At 35.9% G+C, this 19954-nt stretch overlaps 1 protein-coding gene across 3 annotated transcripts in view; it reads right to left on the bottom strand.

The window, feature by feature from the left end:
• LOC126891716 (glycerol-3-phosphate dehydrogenase, mitochondrial) overlaps nucleotides 1-19954 on the bottom strand; it is a 228551-nt gene that overhangs the window by 73982 nt on the left and 134615 nt on the right. For all 3 annotated transcript variants that reach the window (XM_050660983.1, XM_050660981.1, XM_050660982.1), the window contains exons 7-10: nucleotides 13985-14188; nucleotides 12962-13156; nucleotides 12326-12517; nucleotides 8490-8699 (exon numbers count right to left, since the gene is read on the bottom strand). In XM_050660983.1, the coding sequence (XP_050516940.1) occupies nucleotides 8490-8699; nucleotides 12326-12517; nucleotides 12962-13156; nucleotides 13985-14188 (801 nt within the window). The remainder of the gene's footprint in view (nucleotides 1-8489; nucleotides 8700-12325; nucleotides 12518-12961; nucleotides 13157-13984; nucleotides 14189-19954) is intronic.

The following is a 19954-nucleotide window of genomic DNA, read 5'->3' as shown; positions in this document are numbered from 1 at the left end:
GATACAGTCAGGTTTATTAAAGCGGAGAGACTGAGATGGCGGGGACACATAGAGAGAAGAAACCTAGATACTTATTAAGAAGGTCACCAGATGGAAGCCAGAAACTAAAAGACCAAAAAGAAGATCTAGAGACAGATAGGATAACGAGGTAATGAGAGATATAAACATCTTGAAAGTGCGAAACTATAGGAACTTATGCACAGATCGAAAGGAGTGGAAGAAAATTGTATCGAAAGCCAAGTCATACAACAAACTTTGACAATAAACAATAAGTATGAGGAGTGATTCACCGCAATAAGCGAATCAAAGAGTTCTAAGTAAGATACACAATATCGCAGATCTCAATCTGACAAACACACATCACATTTTTGAATTTTTTGGAGATAATGATACAAACTGTAGATAAAGTAAATTCCCTTTCCAAGCTTTTGTTTAATATGATATAGTTTGAATTTTCCATATTCCCAGTTTGAATTTCCCATATTCCCAGTTTGAATTCCCAGTATTTTGTCCATTCTCGAGAAAATATAAGTTCGCAATAGCCTGTGGAATATTCTGGCATCTAAAAAATACTGAAATTAAAACTCAACTATTCGTGGTGTGCAAGTACTCGGAAGGGATACGCGAAACGATCGTGCGCGAATAGCGGAGAAATATTGCAACTTTCTTAAATAATTCATATTGTCAATTGAAATTGTCAAATTGACGTACATTTCATACCTATTGTCATTTAAGAAGAAAAATTATATATTGCTTCACAATATTGATATGATATGCAATTATTATATAAAGGTAAATTTAATTAATTATATTTTGCTTGCAGTACTGCATTTTAATAACTAATTTTATTTACTACATACAATTTACGTTTTAATAACATAACCTAAATCTTATTTTTTCTTCTTATTATTTTTTTTGGACTATGGCCTGGACAATTATCCAGTAACCAGGACTATATGATTAGCCAATATAATTAAAAGTGCGAATAAAAGTGCAGAGCGTAGAAACCAGGTGTCGCTTTTCCGAACTTGCACGGTCCCAATAGCCCCAGGATTACTTAATATTTTATTTTTTGATTAATTCGGTTATGTTAAATAATACAAAGTTAGGTACTTTATCAACTAGCCATGTGTTTTATCAATATACCCTAAATCTCTGTTCAGTTTAATAAACACGCCTAAAGTAGGATATGAGAAATAAACAATTTAATAAAGGAATGTCAAATTGTTAACAGTCAAAAAGTGTCTTGTTTGTTGTAAAAACAGAATATTTATTATTTAAAGTTTCAGTTAAGTCCGTAATTTTTGTTGTTGTTTGGTAGAAATGGAACCCGCTACAAGGAATTTGACCCGCGATGAGTGCAAGCAAGCAAGCAATTTGATTCAACCCGACCTGTGGGAGATGTCCACCCTTTCGAAAAAAGTACATTCGGGTGTAACAAATTCATTGGGGCGAGGTGTTTTAACCCGAGTTTAAAAACAGGGATCACCCCACCTCGCTCCAATACCCCAGGCCATCCCTTTCCCCCCCATAGCACGCTGATGCGCGATGGGGGCACAACTATCGTAGCCAAATGCTCTTCACAATGGAATCCTGGGTAATAAGATTCCAATGTGGTGCCCTAATCGAATGCAAAAACTAGGCCAGCGAGATGCGCTCTATGCCTTTATCTTCGTACTTACTTATCCGCGGAACTAAAATTGCTTGCTTGGGTCCCAAGTCATTGTACCAAGCCCCACTGAGCTCGGTCCAATGGCTTGGAACTCAAGAATTTTATGATTTTTTTGTTTTTATGATTTTTTGGTGGCTTTCGCCTTTTTTATGGTTTTTTTGTTTGTATGCTGGTTTTACCTGATCGTCTGTCTGGTATCTTGGATGACTTCTTGGACTACCTTGGTCACTATATTAGTGCCTAGTCTGACTAGGTAGTCTTCGTCTGGGAGGATCGCTGTGGTGGCTTGTTGGTTATTGGCTTTGGCATAGGAGACTCCGGTTGCCTGTTGTCGTCTGTTGGTCTGCTGTTGTGGTGGTCTGCTCCAGGTTGGACATCTAGGGCATCCTCTGTAGCTTGCGGGATGGCTTCCGTGGCAGTTGGCGCAGGTTGCCTTTGTTTCTCTGGGCCTTTTACATTGCTTCGAGGGGTGATCTTCTCCGCATTTCACACATCTGGGGTCTTTGTGGCACGCGTTCTGTGCATGGTGGAAGCCCTGGCAGTTGAAGCACTGCGTTGGCCCTGTCGCTTTTCGTAGGTCTTCTACTACTACCTTCATGTGGCATAGATTGGTGATCAGCTTAGCCTTTTCTACGTCCTCGCGATTCAGAGTCAGTACGAACATCGGTAGTTTCCTTTTGGGGCCGGCTCTTGTGGTCATATTCTTAGCTGCTTGGCAGACTATTTGGTGTTGTACTTCCATCTCTTCTTGGATTTCCTCCTTGGTGGTGTTTGAGGACAATCCTCTTAAAACCACTTTGGGTTTTATATCCACTTCTACTGGGAAGGCTACCCATTGTAGCCTCTTGTCTTTGTGTGCCTCCGCGTATTCTTCTATTATCCTCACCATTTTTTTATAAATGAAAGAAGTGAAAGAAGTATATTAAAGTGTGTAAATGTATTTTAATTTCCTTAGCTAAGCGCTTTCGACATAAAAGTCATCTTCAGAGCTAATGGTCAATATATAAAAAGTACCGGCTACTTAGGATTGTATTTTCTTGCATCGCATTAAGAAATTTGTAATTCAGGTCCACTGTACAGCTCCGGCTGATGAAAGCTAGTTTTAATTTTTAGTTTTTCTATGGTAAACAATAAAAACAACCACTGGGACGATACATACATATAAAAATTTTTTCATGGTAAAGGTTTTACCCAACCATTTTGACTTGCGTCAGTCGCCAGCTCATATCACTTCAAAATGGTTGGGTAAAACCTTTACCATGAAAAAATTTTTATATGTATGTATCGTCCCAGTGGTTGTTTTTATTGTTTTACCATAGAAAAACTAAAAATTAAAACTAGCTTTCATCAGCCGGAGTTGTACAGTGGACCTGAATTACAAATTTCTTAATGCGATGCAAGAAAATACAATCCTAAGTAGCCGGTACTTTTTATATATTGACCATTAGCTCTGAAAATGACTTTTATGTCGAAAGCGCTTAGCTAAGGAAATTAAAATACATTTACACACTTTAATATACTTCTTTCATTCATTTCAAGTGTGTACAAAACCTATCAGTCTTTCAAATTTTTTTATAATCTTCCAGGCTTTTCGCCTGGATGAGTGTTTCTTTGCCACTTCTGGAGATTTTGTTTGTCGTGTAGACTTTTAATTTTTGGGCTATGGTGAGGATAGCCCCTGTCTCATTCACGCTCTGTAATTTAATTACAGGCGGCTTTCTGTGAGGTGTTGCCTGTTGTTCGGGCAACACGGTGGTTTCTTCGTTTGTTTCCATGTCTTTTGTGTCTGAATCGCCAGATCGTCTTAAGGCAGGCATCTCACCATCTGTGTTTTGCTCGGGGGGGGGGGGGGGCTGGCTTTCTGGTCCTCGTGACAGTGGTGGGAAGTTTTCTTTCTTATTTTTTGGCTTCGGTTCTTCAGCCGGCGGTGGCTTTTTGGTCGCTGGGTTTTTGTCCTGTTGTGGCCTCGGTAGCTTTGGTGGCTGCTTCTCCTGTTGGTGTTGCTTCTCTATCAGTTTCCGAGTTTCTTTTAACTCTTTCAGCAGGTCGTCCATCCGGGCTGATATCTTCGCCATCTCTTCTCTTTGTCGCTCGATTTCGGCAGTTAGTCGCTCCTTTTCGGCCCCATGCCGGGCTGTCTGTTCTTCATGCTTTTCTATCTGATCTTGCTGATCTTCAAACAGGGGTTCGAGCTTTTGCAAGGCCACCTTCCTCACAGCCCTTCTTGCTCTTTCTCTCTGGGAGCTCTTTCTCTCTGCCTTGCTGGGGGCTTCATTTTCCGTGTCCTCGGTGTCGGTGTCCTCTTCGGAGTCTTCCTCGGATTTCATCTCGGTATCTTCTTCGCTTTCATCTGTTTGCTCTTCCTGTAATAGGCTAAGAACCACTTTGTGTGGATCTTCATGTGTTGGCGGAGTGGCCCTGGGGGGGGGGGGTGATCGAGACCTATCTCGATCAATCGTCTGGGGGGGGGGGGGAGAACCTCTAATGTTGGTGAACCTTTTTTTTCCGCCGACTGGCCCGACGCCAGCTCGGCTTCAGTGTTGGTTTCCCTGTCCCCATCGCGGTTGTTCACGTACCCAGACAGAACTAAGTACGGGATCCTCTTGATGTTCTCGTTCTACTGACCTAGGGGCCGGGGCTGCCCGATGTAGATTCCAAAGAATTACACCTTGCAGTGTCTACCCTTACGGAGACACAATAGAAATCCCGTAACGGGCTCTCGTCGAGCCCGTTTTTCTTTTTCTGCTAACCGATGTCTAGCTGTGGCGTCTCAGAGAATCCAATAAAATCAAATTCCCTAAGTTTCACCACATCCAGTCGATCGGCCTTTGCCTCTCCTTCTCGCCTCAGAGAGTGAGAAGCGCTCAACTGCTGTCTTGCTTACATTCAAGACTGAACTGAAAAGTTCACAGTCGAGCCACTCCTACTTCGTTGGCTGTGTCGCTGCTATTCCGCTCCGCTGCTGGCACGTCTTCCTCCGGTGGCTGGCACCGGACGAATACCCCCGCGATGAGTGTGTTCAAGCATTGACCTTATATAGCGAAGGACTTAAATACCACTCTTTCGGTTGGAGGTTGGGAGTTTCACATATACCAATTTCCCGTATTGTTCAACGCTTTAGAGAAATGAACGGCTACAGCAGACGTCCCGGACAAGGTAGACTTCGAGCTACTAGGGTCGTTCAAGACCATTTTATTAGATAATGCGCTTTAAGAGAACAATATACCACGTCACGGAATCTTTTAACGGAACTTAGTGGGGTTCATAATATCCAACCCATCATTGATACCGTAAAGAGACGTCTTGTAGCATGACTTGCGTATTCGAAGATCAGCTATAGGCCCACTGCAAACCACCGCAGAGCTAGATTGCAATTTGCCAGAGCACACGAAAACTGGAATAATGACGGCTGGGAAAACGTTGTTTACAGATGAATCCAGATTTTGCCTCTATAGTTCCGATCGACGTTTAAGAGTAATCTGAGACCAAATGAGCATTATGCCAAGTGTAACATACAGAACGACTTTATTTAATGGAGGGTCTATAATGGTTTGGGAAGGAATTTCTTTAACAGCAAGGACGGATCTTGTTCCTTTACGTAGCAGTTCTTTATTAAACCGTAAAAGGTACATAACCGATATTTGACAATTTAATAAATTAACAATTAGACGTTTATAGAATTGTTAATTTCTCATAGCCTACTTTAGGCTTGTTTATTAAACTAAGCAGAAAATGAGGATATATTGATGAAAATCATGGCTAGTTGTTTAAGTACCTAACCTTTTTATTATCCAACAAGCAAATGAATCAAAAAACAAAATGTTAAGAAAACCTGAGGCTATATTGGGTTTTAATTTAATAGTCGAGGAAATGAAGCATTTTGGCTCGCAATTTTTTCGTCCAGCATGGATTTACTTGAAATTTTCACAGAAGGTAGGGAATAGTCCAAGGATCATTTTCTATATCATGCCACTGTACGCTAAAACCTTGGGGGTGGTTGCCACCCCATCTCGGGGGCGGGAATTTTTTATTACATTTTAGCTATGTAAATCGATGTAAAAAGTAATTATAAGAAAAAAATGTTTTTTACATTTTCTTCTTAAAACTAATATTTTTCGAGTTATTCGCGCTTGAAAGTAACAGTTTTTCGATGAAAAATCGACTTTTTAGAGGGTTTTTGAGAATACCTCGAAAAATTTGCATTTAATCAAAAAAACTGTAGAAATCAAAATTGTATCTTTTAGTAACACAAACCAAATTATATTTCTGTAATATCGCTAAGACCAATACAAACCGAGATACGGCATGTTGAAAGTTAGCTTTTTTCGTCAAATGCATAATTTGCAATATTCAAAGTAAAATAACGGAAAATTTTTGCATTTTTCGAGGAAAACTTAAATAATCTTTTTTCAAGTATACAGTTAGGCCTTTCAAAAAAATAATAACAATAAGTTTCTAGTCTGAAAATTAAGCGACTTATGATCAAAAAAAGGTCGATACCTTCTTTTCTCTATGAAAAAATCAGTGAAAACAACCCCCTAACTACCCTCCTGATTAAAAATTAGTCTTCACCTTTCTGTAATTCCTTTTAGATTTGTATTATCAATACACTCAAGAAGTTTGACCTATTTAACAGGCCCAATTTTAGAAAAATTGTAGTTTAAAGAAAAATTAATTTTTTGGAATTTCCCATTTTTCACCTTTTACTTCAAAATATCTCCGAAAATTCTGGAGATACTAAAAAAATGATAGACTACTAAATTGTAGCTTAATTATTTATATGGGAAATAAGCCACAATTAAAATGAAAAAAATAATTTTATTTTATTAGACATAATCAGCTCAGTGGAGAAAATATCCCAGTATCTACCAACTCATGAAAAAGAACAATAAAATTATTTTTTTCATTTTAATTGTGGCTTATTTCCCATATAAATAATTAATCTTAAAAATGCCACAAGGAAATAGCTTCAGAACAAAATTGTAGCTTCTTTAATAACTAAAATTTCCTTGTGCATAGATTTTCATTATAGTAAATAGTTAGCGAGATATAGCTGTTTAAAACCTCTATTTACGAGCAAACACCCCCGTATTCGAGCTCTTTAAACCCACCCTAATTAAAAACTGAGGGATCTTACAGAATTTGGTTTACACCTCTTCAAAAATCCTACAACGTCGTTTTTGAAAAAACATTTCACCGCCAAAAATGAAGGAGCCATGTTTATAAAACGAATTTTTTTTCGAAAAATTCGGATAGTCCGCTTATGGATAATTTTCAATGTATGTATAATACCACAGAACCGGTTCGTATACTGGAAGATGAGTAAAAAACTATTTGTATTTGTATTTGTACATATTTGTAAATTCGTATTTTTGTGTAAATAAATGTTTTTGTAATTCTTTAATTCTACTTTTTTTTCTATATAGACCTATTAAAATATCTACTTATAAAAACTGTAATGTTATTAAGGGTGGTTTTTAAGGGTTGAAATATTATGATATTATATCCTAAAGTATAAAACAATCATTATTTAACCAATCAAAACCAAATTTTACCCATATTAAAGCTTACAATGTTTTTATATAATTTTTGAAAATAATGGGTAGTTTACACCCCTAAAAATAATCAACGCCCTTAAGCATGATATAGAATATGAAGTACAGGGTAAGATGATCCTAATCCCAAATTTTCATGTAAATCGATGCAAGCCGAAATTATTCTTTTAGGATAAGTAAATTTTTTATATATAGCTCCAACAAGGGTGGTTTTAAGAGTTAAAATATTTTGATAGTATATCTTAAAGCATAAAACATTCATTATGTAACTAATAAGAAACAAATGTTGACAATATTAAAGATTAAAATGTTATTTTATAATATTTTACAATTAGGGGTAGTTTGCACCCTTACAAAACCAAAAGCGTACAACGGCTCAATATAGAAAATGAACTAGAGAGTGTAATGAGCCTAATCCCAAATTTTTGTACAAATCGATGCTGGACGGAAAAATTGCGAGGTTTTGCCATTTTTTCAGCTTCATTTCCTCGACTATACGCTGTGAGCTCGTACGTAGAGGGGATATTTACAAATTCGCGAGCGCCAGTAGTGGCAAGTCTGTAAACGTTTACCGGAAATTTGACATAAATGTCAAAGTGATTAATTTAAAATTAAAATAAAAACATTAATTATAAAAAATATTAGTTGGTCAAAGCTGTGGTATATATTTTTACCTTAAATATACTTACGTTTTAAATACTGAATTTAAGTTTTTTTAATGTTCCGTAATATCGTTGATTGAAATAAACGGTAATCTTAGCGCCATCTACACGATAATTGTGAAAGTATCCGAAGTAAGAAATTCATATTTTATCAATAGAACGTCAAAATGATTAGCAATATCTTAAAAAAATCGAGTACAATTTAATTAATTTTTTGTATTGTAAATATTAAGCGATAACAATTAAATAATAAATTTAAAAATTACCGGTGAAAGTTGAATTAGTAATCCGCCAGGAGCTCCACCAGCGAAGCTCAGAGCCTATAAGTATTTTGTAAATGCTAGAATATTCCACATACCTACTGTAGCTGACTTTGAGAAAAAACATAGTTTGATTGGTACACCCGGTATACAATGACAATCTACCTGTATATCAATAACATTATTACAGGGACATTCTTAAAGAATAAGGCTATATCATATTAAAAAACCACTCAAATCGGACAACAGGTTTAGGAAATTTGCGTTATTTTCTTGAAGAAGTGTACATTAGGGTCCGGTTTTTTTGTGGGTCAGTGTACTTTAATAGTGATGAACTCACCTTCGGACCATCCTAGTTCTTCAGCCATGATGTTGACTATATCTGGAAGCGCTTCTTGGGCTGCTTGAACGTTCAAAAACGCTAATCTCAGTCTTCTGGCGATCATGTCTATTGCTGTTACGGCATATTCTTTGACTCCGTATCGTACTTCAGCATCGATGTATGGGAACTCTGGATGGAGCTTCTTACCGATTATAGGCCATCTTTTACCTTAAAAGTGCCATAAAGATTATATTAATTTATTTAGACCAACAAGATATATTTAGCGTATGGCATTTCGATATAAAAAACATTTAGGTACTTTCTAAAAAATAAACTGATAGTTAGAAAAGAGAACTCATAGTTAAAAAAGGGAACTCATTTAAAAACGAGTTTCTTCTGTACTAATAGTTGACAATAAAAACAAAATTATTGTAAATGAAAACTAACTTAAGAAGAGAATGAAAATATATCAGTTGTTTGAAGATGACAGAAAACATATTACCGAATTCTACCAAACCTGTACTGATGGTCCAGAAATTATGAAATCAGAGGTAGAACACGCTATAAAAATATGCAAAAATTAGGGAAGCTTGTGGTTCAAATGCTGCACCAACTGAGTTGCTAACCCTTATAGATGAAGATAACAAAAAGTAGTAGTAAAACTTTTTAATGCAATATTATAACACTGGAGTAATTCCCAGTGAGTCCATATTTGTCGAAATATCTAAAAAAACACAATGCGAGAAAATGCTCAGAACATCGATTAATGAACCTAATGAACCACACTCTCAAGATTTTTCTAAGAATAATAATTAATAACAATAGATTTAGACGCAAATGCGAAGATCTCGATGGCACTCAATTTAGTTTTAGACCATGGGAACAAGGGAATCACTATTTACGATAAATATCCTATTACAAAAATGCCGTGATCAAAGAAAATATGTATTTGACTGCTTCATGGACTTCAAAAAGGCATTCGATAAAGTAAAGCATGTAAAATTAATTATGCTAAAAATACAGAAATGCATGACAAAGATATTCGAGTCAAAAAAAAATTTGTACCGAAATCAAACTGATGTCGTATAAATGGAGATATTACAACGGCGAAATACAAGGAGGAGTCAGACAAGGTTGCATTTTGTCCGCAACATTGTTCAATGTTTACTCGTACTAGTTATTTATTTAAAAAGGCGCACCCATATGAAATAAAAATCAACGGAGAATTACTCAATGTATTTAGATATGTGACGGTACAGTAATTCTGTCAGAAAATATTGAAGGTCTCTAAATTCTGCTTGATCGTATTCACCAATTAGGAGAGGAAATGAACATTAAATGACGTCATAACGGACCAACTAGATCCAACCATAGGAGTAAAACGCAGAATAGCAATAACTAAAACTACTTTTACAAAAATGAAGACATCTCTTTGCAATAATAATCTCAGATTAGAACTAATGTTATGTTGGTACGATATTCAAAACTCGATTTTAGAGGACGTAAGGGAATCTTTAAAAACACCTACAATGTTGGCAAAAAAATGACTGGATGAACCAAGAAATTCTAGACCTGATGGAAGTTCGACGAAAATACAAAAATAGAAATATTATCAAATACCGTGAAATTAACAAACTCATAAAAATAAAAATTAAACCGGCCAAAGAATCCCGTCTCGAGAATTCATGTAAAAAAATAGAAGACCTCCAAAAAAAGTATGACAATTTCAACCTCCACAAGAAACTTAAATATACCTACAAGAAACTTATATAATACCTCCGGAATTAGAAAACAGAAAAATGCTCACGTACTTAAAACCGCAGACGGAAAAATTTGTTATCACGAAGAACAGTGCAAAGAATGGGAGAGACACATCAGTGACCTTTTTGACGATGCTTCTCGAGAAAATGCTCCAAATACTACCTGTGACAACCAATTAGACAGAGGTCCCAGTATACTGAAGTCGGAAGTGATAAAAGCAATACAACAAGCCAAAAACAATAAAGCACCTGGACCAGATCAAATCCCTGTTGACCTACTTAAACTTTTAGATAAGGAAAACATTACCTACCTACTTGACTACTTTCTTCAACAAAATTTACAACGAAGGAAAAATACCAGATGATTGGTTGGAGTCACTGTTTATAACATTACTAAAGAAAAGCAGACCCACCAAATGTAGCGATTTTAGACTAATCAGTTTGACGAGTCACACACTTAAGATACTTTTACGTATTGTACAAAACCGAGTATTCCTTCTGTGCGAAACTAGACTGAGTAATAAGCAATTTGGATTTAGAAATGGTCTAGGAACTAGAGAAGCACTATTTTGTATGCGCGTTCTCTTACAAAAAAGTTGTGAATTCCGAAAGAACGTTTATGTTTGTTTCATCGACTTCGAGAAGGCATTCGACCGTGTACAACATGATACACTTTTCGATTACCTGCGGGCAGCAAGACTTGGCCACTACGATATAAGACTGTTGAAATACTTATATTACAATCAAGTAGCCTCTATCCAAATTGGAGACAGTGGTACTGAAAAACTACCGATAAAACGTGGAGTAAGACAAGGTTGTGTTTTATCACCCACTCTTTTTAATCTGTATTCTGAAGAAATCTATAGGGAGGCTTTGGATGACAGACAAGAGGGAGTAAGGCTAGGCGGAGAAGTAATCAACAATATTAGATACGCTGAAGATACAGCCGTTCTTGCTGAAAATTTACAAGATCTTTAGACACTACTAAATCTAGTCAGTGAAGCAAGTTATCGGAGAGGCCTTAAAATCAACATTTCAAAAACAAAGTGGATGGTAGTTGGAAAGATTAATATAGATCAGGGTCAGCTTTCTCTTGATGGAGAGGAGTTATACGGGTGAATCATTTCAAGTACCTTGGCAGCTGGTTAAATGTATATTGTGACTCTGATGAAGAGATAATAACTAGGATAGGAATATCACGGAAGGTTTTTATGACCCGGAAACCAGTTTTATGTAACAGAAACTTGTCGATGAATATTCGAAAGAAGGTCCTGAAATGTTATGTGTGGTCTATCTTATTGTATGGTTGTGAGACATGGACGTTAAAAACCACAATGCTAAACAAAAAAGAAGCATTCGAATTGTGGTGCTATCGACGAATCCTAAAGATATCGTGGGTTTCGCACACTTCCAATGAAGATGTTCTTCAAATGATGAATTCAGAACGTCTGCTCATAAGCATCATAAAGAGGGGAAAAACAGAATACTTCGGTCATATAGTTCGAGGACCTAAATACCATCTGCTTCGCCTCATAATACAAGGAAAAGTGGAGGGAAAGAGATGGATTGGTCGAAAGAAACTTTCATGACTGCGTAATATTAGACAATGGTGTGGCTGCACAGTAGAAGAATTATTTCGCGTAGCAGCCGATAGAGACAGGTTTCAGGAAATTGTAAACATGATGACATCCAACGATGAATACAGATACGGCACCTAAAGAAGAAGAAGAACTAAGACAAAGAATAGTTAAGTGGTATGTTTGGTCCATACTTTTGTATGGTGCAGAAGTGTGGACACTAAAAGTATCAAGAATTAACGGAATTGAATCATTGGAAACGTGGATTCATGGACGGATGCTGAAGATACCTTGAACAGCAAGAAAAATTAATGAGAAAGTACTAAGTGGGTCAACAAAGGACATTCAGTGAGGGAAAATCAACATAGAATACTACAACTGATCCTTAAGTAAAAACAAAATAGAGAGCCGTAGAAGTGTGGGAAGACAAGTTTCTTGGTTAAAAAACATTCGTGAATGGACTCAGATATCAAATGCAGGACAAATGGTATTCCTAAGTACTATGAAATTATAATACCTGTTAATGCAGCCATTTTAGCTACGGCAAAGGCTCTGTCACCGTATGATTTTGACAAATGTTGTGCTACCTCACATTCCAAACCAAAATCTTGTACCAAGCGAATGTACATGGTTGGTGTCCAGCCATGGGCGCCATAGAGTACCATCATATCAGTCTGACTGTCCTTGTATTTAGGAGTTAAGTTGCAAGCTAAAAAAGTAATAGAATATTAATATAACAATGACCGATTATTATAACTTAAGCTTCATTTACATTGGCAAGTTTACTGACTGAAAGTCCTTGCGGCCACTAAACTTGCCATGTGTAAACGACAGGAAAGTGCACTTGCTGGCACTAGCATATTCATATTTTGATTCGCTCATTTTTCAATATATCACGCTCATGAGCAGTAAACAAAATACATTTCAACAAGAAAATGATCGTTCATCGTATCATTCCTCCCATTGTTCCAACAAAAAATGTGATCGTTCAGTGACAGCTTAGTGACGATCATTTCAGTAATCAGATAAAAAATGCAAGTCAGTACTCGTTGGTCTTACTTGCGCACTAGGATCACTTTTTACATTAAAAAAAATTAATTTTATTGACCGGCCTTTTAAAAAAGTGTGCATTAAGGGGTTAATTATTTATTACCTTTGATAGCTTCATCAATAGTTTCGACAGCCATTGATCTATACGTTGTCCATTTTCCTCCGGCAATTGTGACCAGTCCGGATTCACTAACATGGACGATGTGGTTTCTAGCTAAAGATTGTGTATCTGGTTTGTTGGGATCTGAAACTAGCGGCCTGATGCCACTCCATGCTGAGAGCACATCTCCTCTTCTTACTAAAATAACATATACGATATAACACATGAATAATATAATATGTATAATACAATTCGTTAAGAACTACATTTTTCAAGTATTTTTTGGATATTTAATTATTGTAATGGTTTAGGACAGTAAATTAACTGATTGTTTACTAACAGTAGTTATACAAATATGTTAATACTGCATAAGAAAGGAGATAATAGAACTGCAGACCTATCAGTTTGACCTAATGTAGTAGTCTTATAGTTCGGCAATGAGACACTACCCTTTCTAAACTATTCATTGCTTTGTTGCAGTGTGGTGTCAGAAACAATAATAAATTGGGAAATTATTGGAGTCAACATAATGGGGAATTTCTCAACAACTTCTTCAAGACCTTCAGAGCTTTTGTGCACGAGTTAGCTTTAAAATCCACTTTTATAAAACACACCACGTGGCTAACCTTGTACTGGCCAAAAACGCAGTTTGAACAAGTACACAGCTATAAGTGAGCCATGGCATTAAATTAATAGGAGACAACCAAACAAAAGAATTACACAAGAGAATAGGACTTACAGCTTACGAAAAACTGAGGAACTCTTTAGATCGGATATTCCCATGTGTTTAAAAAAGAAGATCTTTGATCAGTGTGGCCTGCCGGTTCTAAGGTATGGAGCAGAAATACTGACCCTCACCAGAAAAGTAATAAATAAAATACAAGTGGCACAGAGAGCAGTAGAGGGGTAAATGTTGAATATATCCCTCAGAGACAGAGTTTCAAATCATAGTTTCAATAGTTAAGAGAAAAACTGGTGTTAGCGATTCAGTTAAAAGAATTACAACGAAAAACAAAATGAATATACCTTCTACGTCTGGATTAAGATAATTCTTGACTTCTTCCAGAATGAACATGATCTCATCTTCAGTCGGTTTGGGATTGTGCGTCACTTTGCATGGCAAATCTGTAGTGCCAGCAATGGTGTGTCGCTGCCATGGCAAGAAGAAGATGACTCTACCATCACTTGTATCTGGATCTAGAAGACCCATCTGCTCAGGACTGTAATAACCTAAAAAATACAATAGATATATTAAAACACAAGCATGCAACATAAAATAAGCACTACAAATAGAACTAAAATATAAAGGTAAAAGGTAAAGGTAAAGTTTTCTATCCTAATAGCAACATTATTAATATTGAAAAATATTAAAAACATTACTAAAAGATTTTTAAATTGAAAACTTATTGGTCCATTTCCCTGGTGACACCTTAAAGGCTTCTACAATATGCAAGCCAGATGGATGCTGCAGTGAAGACAAAAGGGAACGAATTCTACACTATGCAATTTACAACCCCCGTCTGCAGCTTGGTAAAGTTCCAACGGAAAATGGACCTAGTTACTCTATAGGAGTAATACTAATATAAAATAAAAATAAAAATGGATACCATTTTCATTAAGTTGCAATGCGAAGGCAAAACAATCTTATTTTTCACTTACGGAGCGCAGTCCAGCACTCTGAATCGACGATTTTCGACTCTTATTGGAGTCATCATCGGAGAAACGTAGGCCTGCTGCTCCATACTCGAAGTAACCAACCATGAAAGCTTATCCCCAAAATGCAACTGACGTGTATGGATTAGGTGACTAGCGTCATCTGGCAATTGAAAGGTAAAGTTTTCAATCCTAATAGCAACATTATTAATATTGAAAAATATTAAAAATATTACCAAAAGATTTTTAAATTGAAAACTTATTGGTCCATTTCCCTGGTGACAACTCCAAGGCTTCTACAATATGCAAGCCCCATGGATGCTGCAGTGAAGACAAAGATCCGTTGGAACTTTACCAAGCTGCAGACGGGGGTTGTGAATTGCATAGTGCAGAATTCCTTCCCTTTTGTCTTCACTGCAGCATCCATCTGGCTTGCATATTGTAAAAGCCTTGGAGGTGTCACCAGGGAAATGGACCAATAAGTTTTCCATTTAAAAATCTTTTAGTAATATTTTAATATTTTTCAATATTATTAATGTTGCTATTAGGATTGAAAACTTTACCTTTTAGTTGCCAGATGACGCTAGTCACCTACTTTATACACGTCAGTTGAAATGTGGGGATACACTTTCATGGTTTGGTCACTTCGAGCAGAGAGCAGCAGACCTACGCCTCTCCGATGATGACTCCAATAAGAGTCGAAAATCGTCGATTCAGAGTGCTGGACTGCGCTCCCTGTTCTAAGTGAAAAATAAGATTGTTTTGCTTTCGCATTGTAACTGAATAAAAATAGTATACATTTTTATTTTTATATTTTAAATAAAATATAGTTTATTAGGTACATAAGAAAAAGTACGGAACGAAGAAAAAAGTTAACGGTTAGGTTAACCTTCACCCTGTATGACTGTGCAAAACTTCAAATCTGCATTTATTTCGATAACCGAAGTACAGGGCGGTCTTCATCTTAAATGCGACACACTGTATACATATCAATACCTTGAAAATATAGTAAATGACACCAACGATCTTGCAAAGGAACTAACAACCAGAATTGAAATTGCGGGTATTTCATTTATAAAAATAAAACTATTTTTTGCAATAGAACTTTGAGTGTCTTCTTGCGCCGTTTCCTTCTGTCTCCTTTCGAAGGTTGTCGATCCAAATGGCAATTGTAGCTTTGGAAACTACTGCATGACGAATGGTACGTCACGTTGGTTTGACTGTGAGATGGGAGTTAGACAAGGCTGCATTCTTAGTCCGCTGCTATTTGCATTATTTCTTAATGACTTACATGATTTTCTAGGAGGAGGCGTTGATTTAAACGGATTTATCATTAGAATATTGCTGTATGCTGATGATATGGTAGTGTTAGCAAGCAGCCCGAGAGGTTTACAAATTATGATCAATAAATTAGGGGAGTATTGCAAACTATGGAATTTGAAGATCAACATGGACAAGACAAAAATTATGGTTTTTAGACAAGGAGGTGGAAAAATTAAAGAAGAGTGGAAAATAAATGGAGAAGTGGTGGAAGTTGTTAATAATTATGGCTATTTGGGAGTGAAACTAACATCGCGGCTTTCTTTTAGTTCCCACTTTATCGAAAAACGACGAGCGGCTAGAGCAGCTATAAACATGGCTTGGCGACAGGTCTTAGCTAAGGCGAATCTTCCACTATCATCTAAGGTGCGTATTTATGAAGGGGTAGTCCGATCTATTCTCACTTATGGTGCTCAAGTTTGGGGATTGGTGGAATTTAAGGAAGTTGAGGAGGTAAGAAGGTTTTTTATAAAAAAAATGTTAAATATTCCGAGTTACTGTCCAAACTATATGTTGGATTTAGAAACCAACATTGAGCATGTGTATCTATTTACGATGAAGTTGCATAAAAAATAAGTCAAGAGAGTTTTAGAGTATGAGGAAGGACGTCTGCTTAAATTTCTGCTTCAGGAAATGATAAGAGCTAACTGTGGTTGGAGAATAGATTGGGAAAACTTGGGAGAGAGATGGGGAGTGGAATTTAACACAGAGTGGGAAAATAGGAGTTTTTGGGAGGATAAGTTGGAACAGGTGATACGAGCCATTCGTGTTGGGATAAAGGAAAGAGCAGTGGAGAGAGCAACTAGATCAAATTTCTACAATCATTATAGAGAGTTAATGGGACTAGGCGTTGTCATGGGTTATATGAGGGATGAGGTGAGTTTTAATGATATAAGGTGGATATTCAAGATTAGATGTGGAGTATTGTATCTCAATGATAGACCTGGTAGGGCTGATGATAGGAAAAAGTGTGCTTTGTGTAATGAGAGGGAGGTGGAAGATATTTTGCATTTCATGGGACGATGTCCGATACTACGTGAATACAGAATGAAGTGGTTCAGAAAAAGTAGATTAGATAGGGAAGAATTGTTGGAACTTATGAGAGGTTTGGGCTGGAGGGAACTGGTTGGATATGCAAGGGATGCATGGAAGTATAGATACAATCTAGTGTTGGAATATAACTATTAGACTCATGACATTCTATTCTTCTTCTTTATGTATTGTGCCTCTTCACCAGTTCTTAACCGATTTTGAGCTTGTATTCACGACACTCTAATTAATAGGTAAAATTTAATATATACTTCTCAATTAATGAGTGACCTTTTATGCTTTATTAAATCTTAATTAATATTTAATTTAATTGTGTTTATATGTTTATTTAAGTACATACATAATACTTTATAAAATTTCATTATGTATACTGGTGCCTGGTATAAGCTTATCCCAGCAAGGTAATTTCACTGGAAACTATATAATTTTTTTTCACATTCATTAGTTACATTTTTTTTAATAATTGTTAATTTTATTGTTAGTTATAGATAAAAAAATGTTGATTAATATTTTGGCCAACCCCCCAGACGACTAATGGTCATGGGGGAAAATGTTTTATTAGGTGAGCTATTATGTTACTTTAAGCATTACTGTAGTTAAAAGCAATAAACATTTCTGATTCTGATTCTGAAACTGCTGCATGAAAAATTTCTGCGGATGAGCAGACATTTTTAAGCAAACCATCTTCACGGGCCTTTCAGCCACGAATTTTGGCGTCTTCCTACTTAGACCTGGATCCCGCGTAAGAAAAAAAAGTTGACTAATAGCAAGCTGAAAATTTGTTAATAGCTTAACGGTGTCTAGTCGGACAAACATTGATGCACGGGAACACTGAAACAGGGGAAGTTTTAACGGTGGAGCATAATAAACGTGTCGTCCTGACAAGTTTATGATGGTGAAAAATAGCAAGTTGTTTTTAAATTTATTCAATAGCCAACGTTATATAATATATGAAAAATGTTTGTCCGACAAAAAGGTTGGGCATTTAACGAGTCCGACGCGTAGAACATGTCACATCACAGAAACTATGTTGGTGATGAATAGCAGTCTGTTTTTTTGCATGAGAGTTTAATGAAAGGTTAAAAAAGCAATTGGGAGTTCTGTCGGACAAAATGAATGGGAAACTTTCCTAGTCGGACATTCTAAACATGTAAGATATAGACAAAAATGTTGGTGATAAATAGCAAGCTAATTTTGATTTGTTTATGTACAAATTATATTTTGTAACGCAAAAAGTTATATGTCGGACAAAAAGTTTGGGCAAATCGAAGGAAATAAATAAAAAACATTTTTTCAGAATGACTTAGTCACATATTGATAAAGCTATTTTAGTTGTATATTATTATTTATATTCACATATTTGCATGTGCATATATATATACATGCACACTTCAAAAACAGTGAGGTAAGTATCAATGCATGTATATATTGCAAAACAATTATTTTTTTGGGTGGAGTTTGTTCTAGATATTCTCAAAATGACAATAAAAAATATCAAAGAACATGTGAAAGCAATCTCTTAGGGTTTTCTAATTAGGCGCATCAGAAAGTACGGAAAATTTCCTACAAAAAACGTTGTATACATTTTTTTCCATACTCAAATCTTAACCCTGTAAACGACATTGACAAATGTGAAGAGTCTAAAACTTCGGTGCTTATAAGAATAGACGTAAATATGACACATTATGCTTAGAAGTATGTATTAGAAGGCTGCATTTGTCAGTGTGACACTTTGTGCTATACAAAGTAGTATTTGAAAGTACATGGTCTCTGAGTTTCTGTTTGCCACGTGTGATGGAAATTAAAATTTATATTAACTATGGAGTGTTTTTGTGTCTATTTTTGAGTGTCAACAGTTTAAATTTTAAGTCGCCAAATCAAAAGTGAAACCATTCAACGAAACATTTTTGAGTAATTTTCGAACATTTTACAAAGTTAGTAAAATACTTGGTCATCAATTCAATGAGGTTCGGTTGCCAGATAATTGTGAAAGTTCTATTGAATATCATTCTTCGTGCTATAATGCTTTGCTTGATTGAAAAAGGGTACCTAAATAAATTATTACTAAAATTGTATAACGTAATTTTTCTCAACTTTCTACAAATGAAATAATAATGTAATTAATATGTCACATGGCAAGAAATAATTTGCTGCCAAAATAAATCGATTAGTTTAAATTTGAAGTTACGATTGCAATTTATTATGAATTATTGTCAAAAGTGACAGTTTTTCTTAAATGGAAATGTATTCATAGACATAAAGGTAGACAGGGAATACAATGCAAAAAGTCGATAGGTGGTCTATCTATCTCTTTTAACCAAGCGATCCCGCGCATGTGGCAGACAAAGATAGCTAGACCACTCAATCCCTAATATAATTTGCCTGATCTACTATAAATGTATTACAGTGAGGTATCTAAATGATGTTGACATAAATCGAAAGATATCGATTGTAATTGATTGCAGGTACTTTTGACAAAATCACCCCTTATTGAAATTTCAAAAATTATTTTTTTAAATTGTCCGACTACAAAATCTACCCCTTATTTTTTTCCGACAACAGTCATTCTGGGTAAGGAATAATTTACTTAATTAAATTTCGTCTTTGTCGGAAAGCTATTTATCACAAGCATTTTTGTCTATATCTTACCTGTTTAGAATGTCCGACTACGAAAACTTCCCATTAATTTTGTCGGACAGAACTTCCAATTGCTTTTTTAACCTTTCATTAAACTCTCATCCAAAAATCAGACTGCTATTCATCACCAACATAATTCCTGTGATGTGACATGTTCTACGTGTCGGACTCGTTAAAATGCCCAACATTTTTGTCGGACAAACATTTTCGCATATATTACATAACGTTGGCTATCGAATAAACTTAAAAACAACTTGCTATTTTTCACAATCATAAACTTGTCAGGACGACACGTTTATCATGCTCCACAGTTAAAACTTCCCCTGTTCCAGTGTT

The sequence above is a fragment of the Diabrotica virgifera genome, chromosome 9 (genome assembly GCF_917563875.1).
Source record: "Diabrotica virgifera virgifera chromosome 9, PGI_DIABVI_V3a".
Taxonomy (NCBI): Eukaryota; Metazoa; Arthropoda; class Insecta; order Coleoptera; family Chrysomelidae; genus Diabrotica; species Diabrotica virgifera.
Note: the sequence above shows the minus strand (reverse complement) of the source record. Positions and strands in the feature narration are given on the sequence as shown.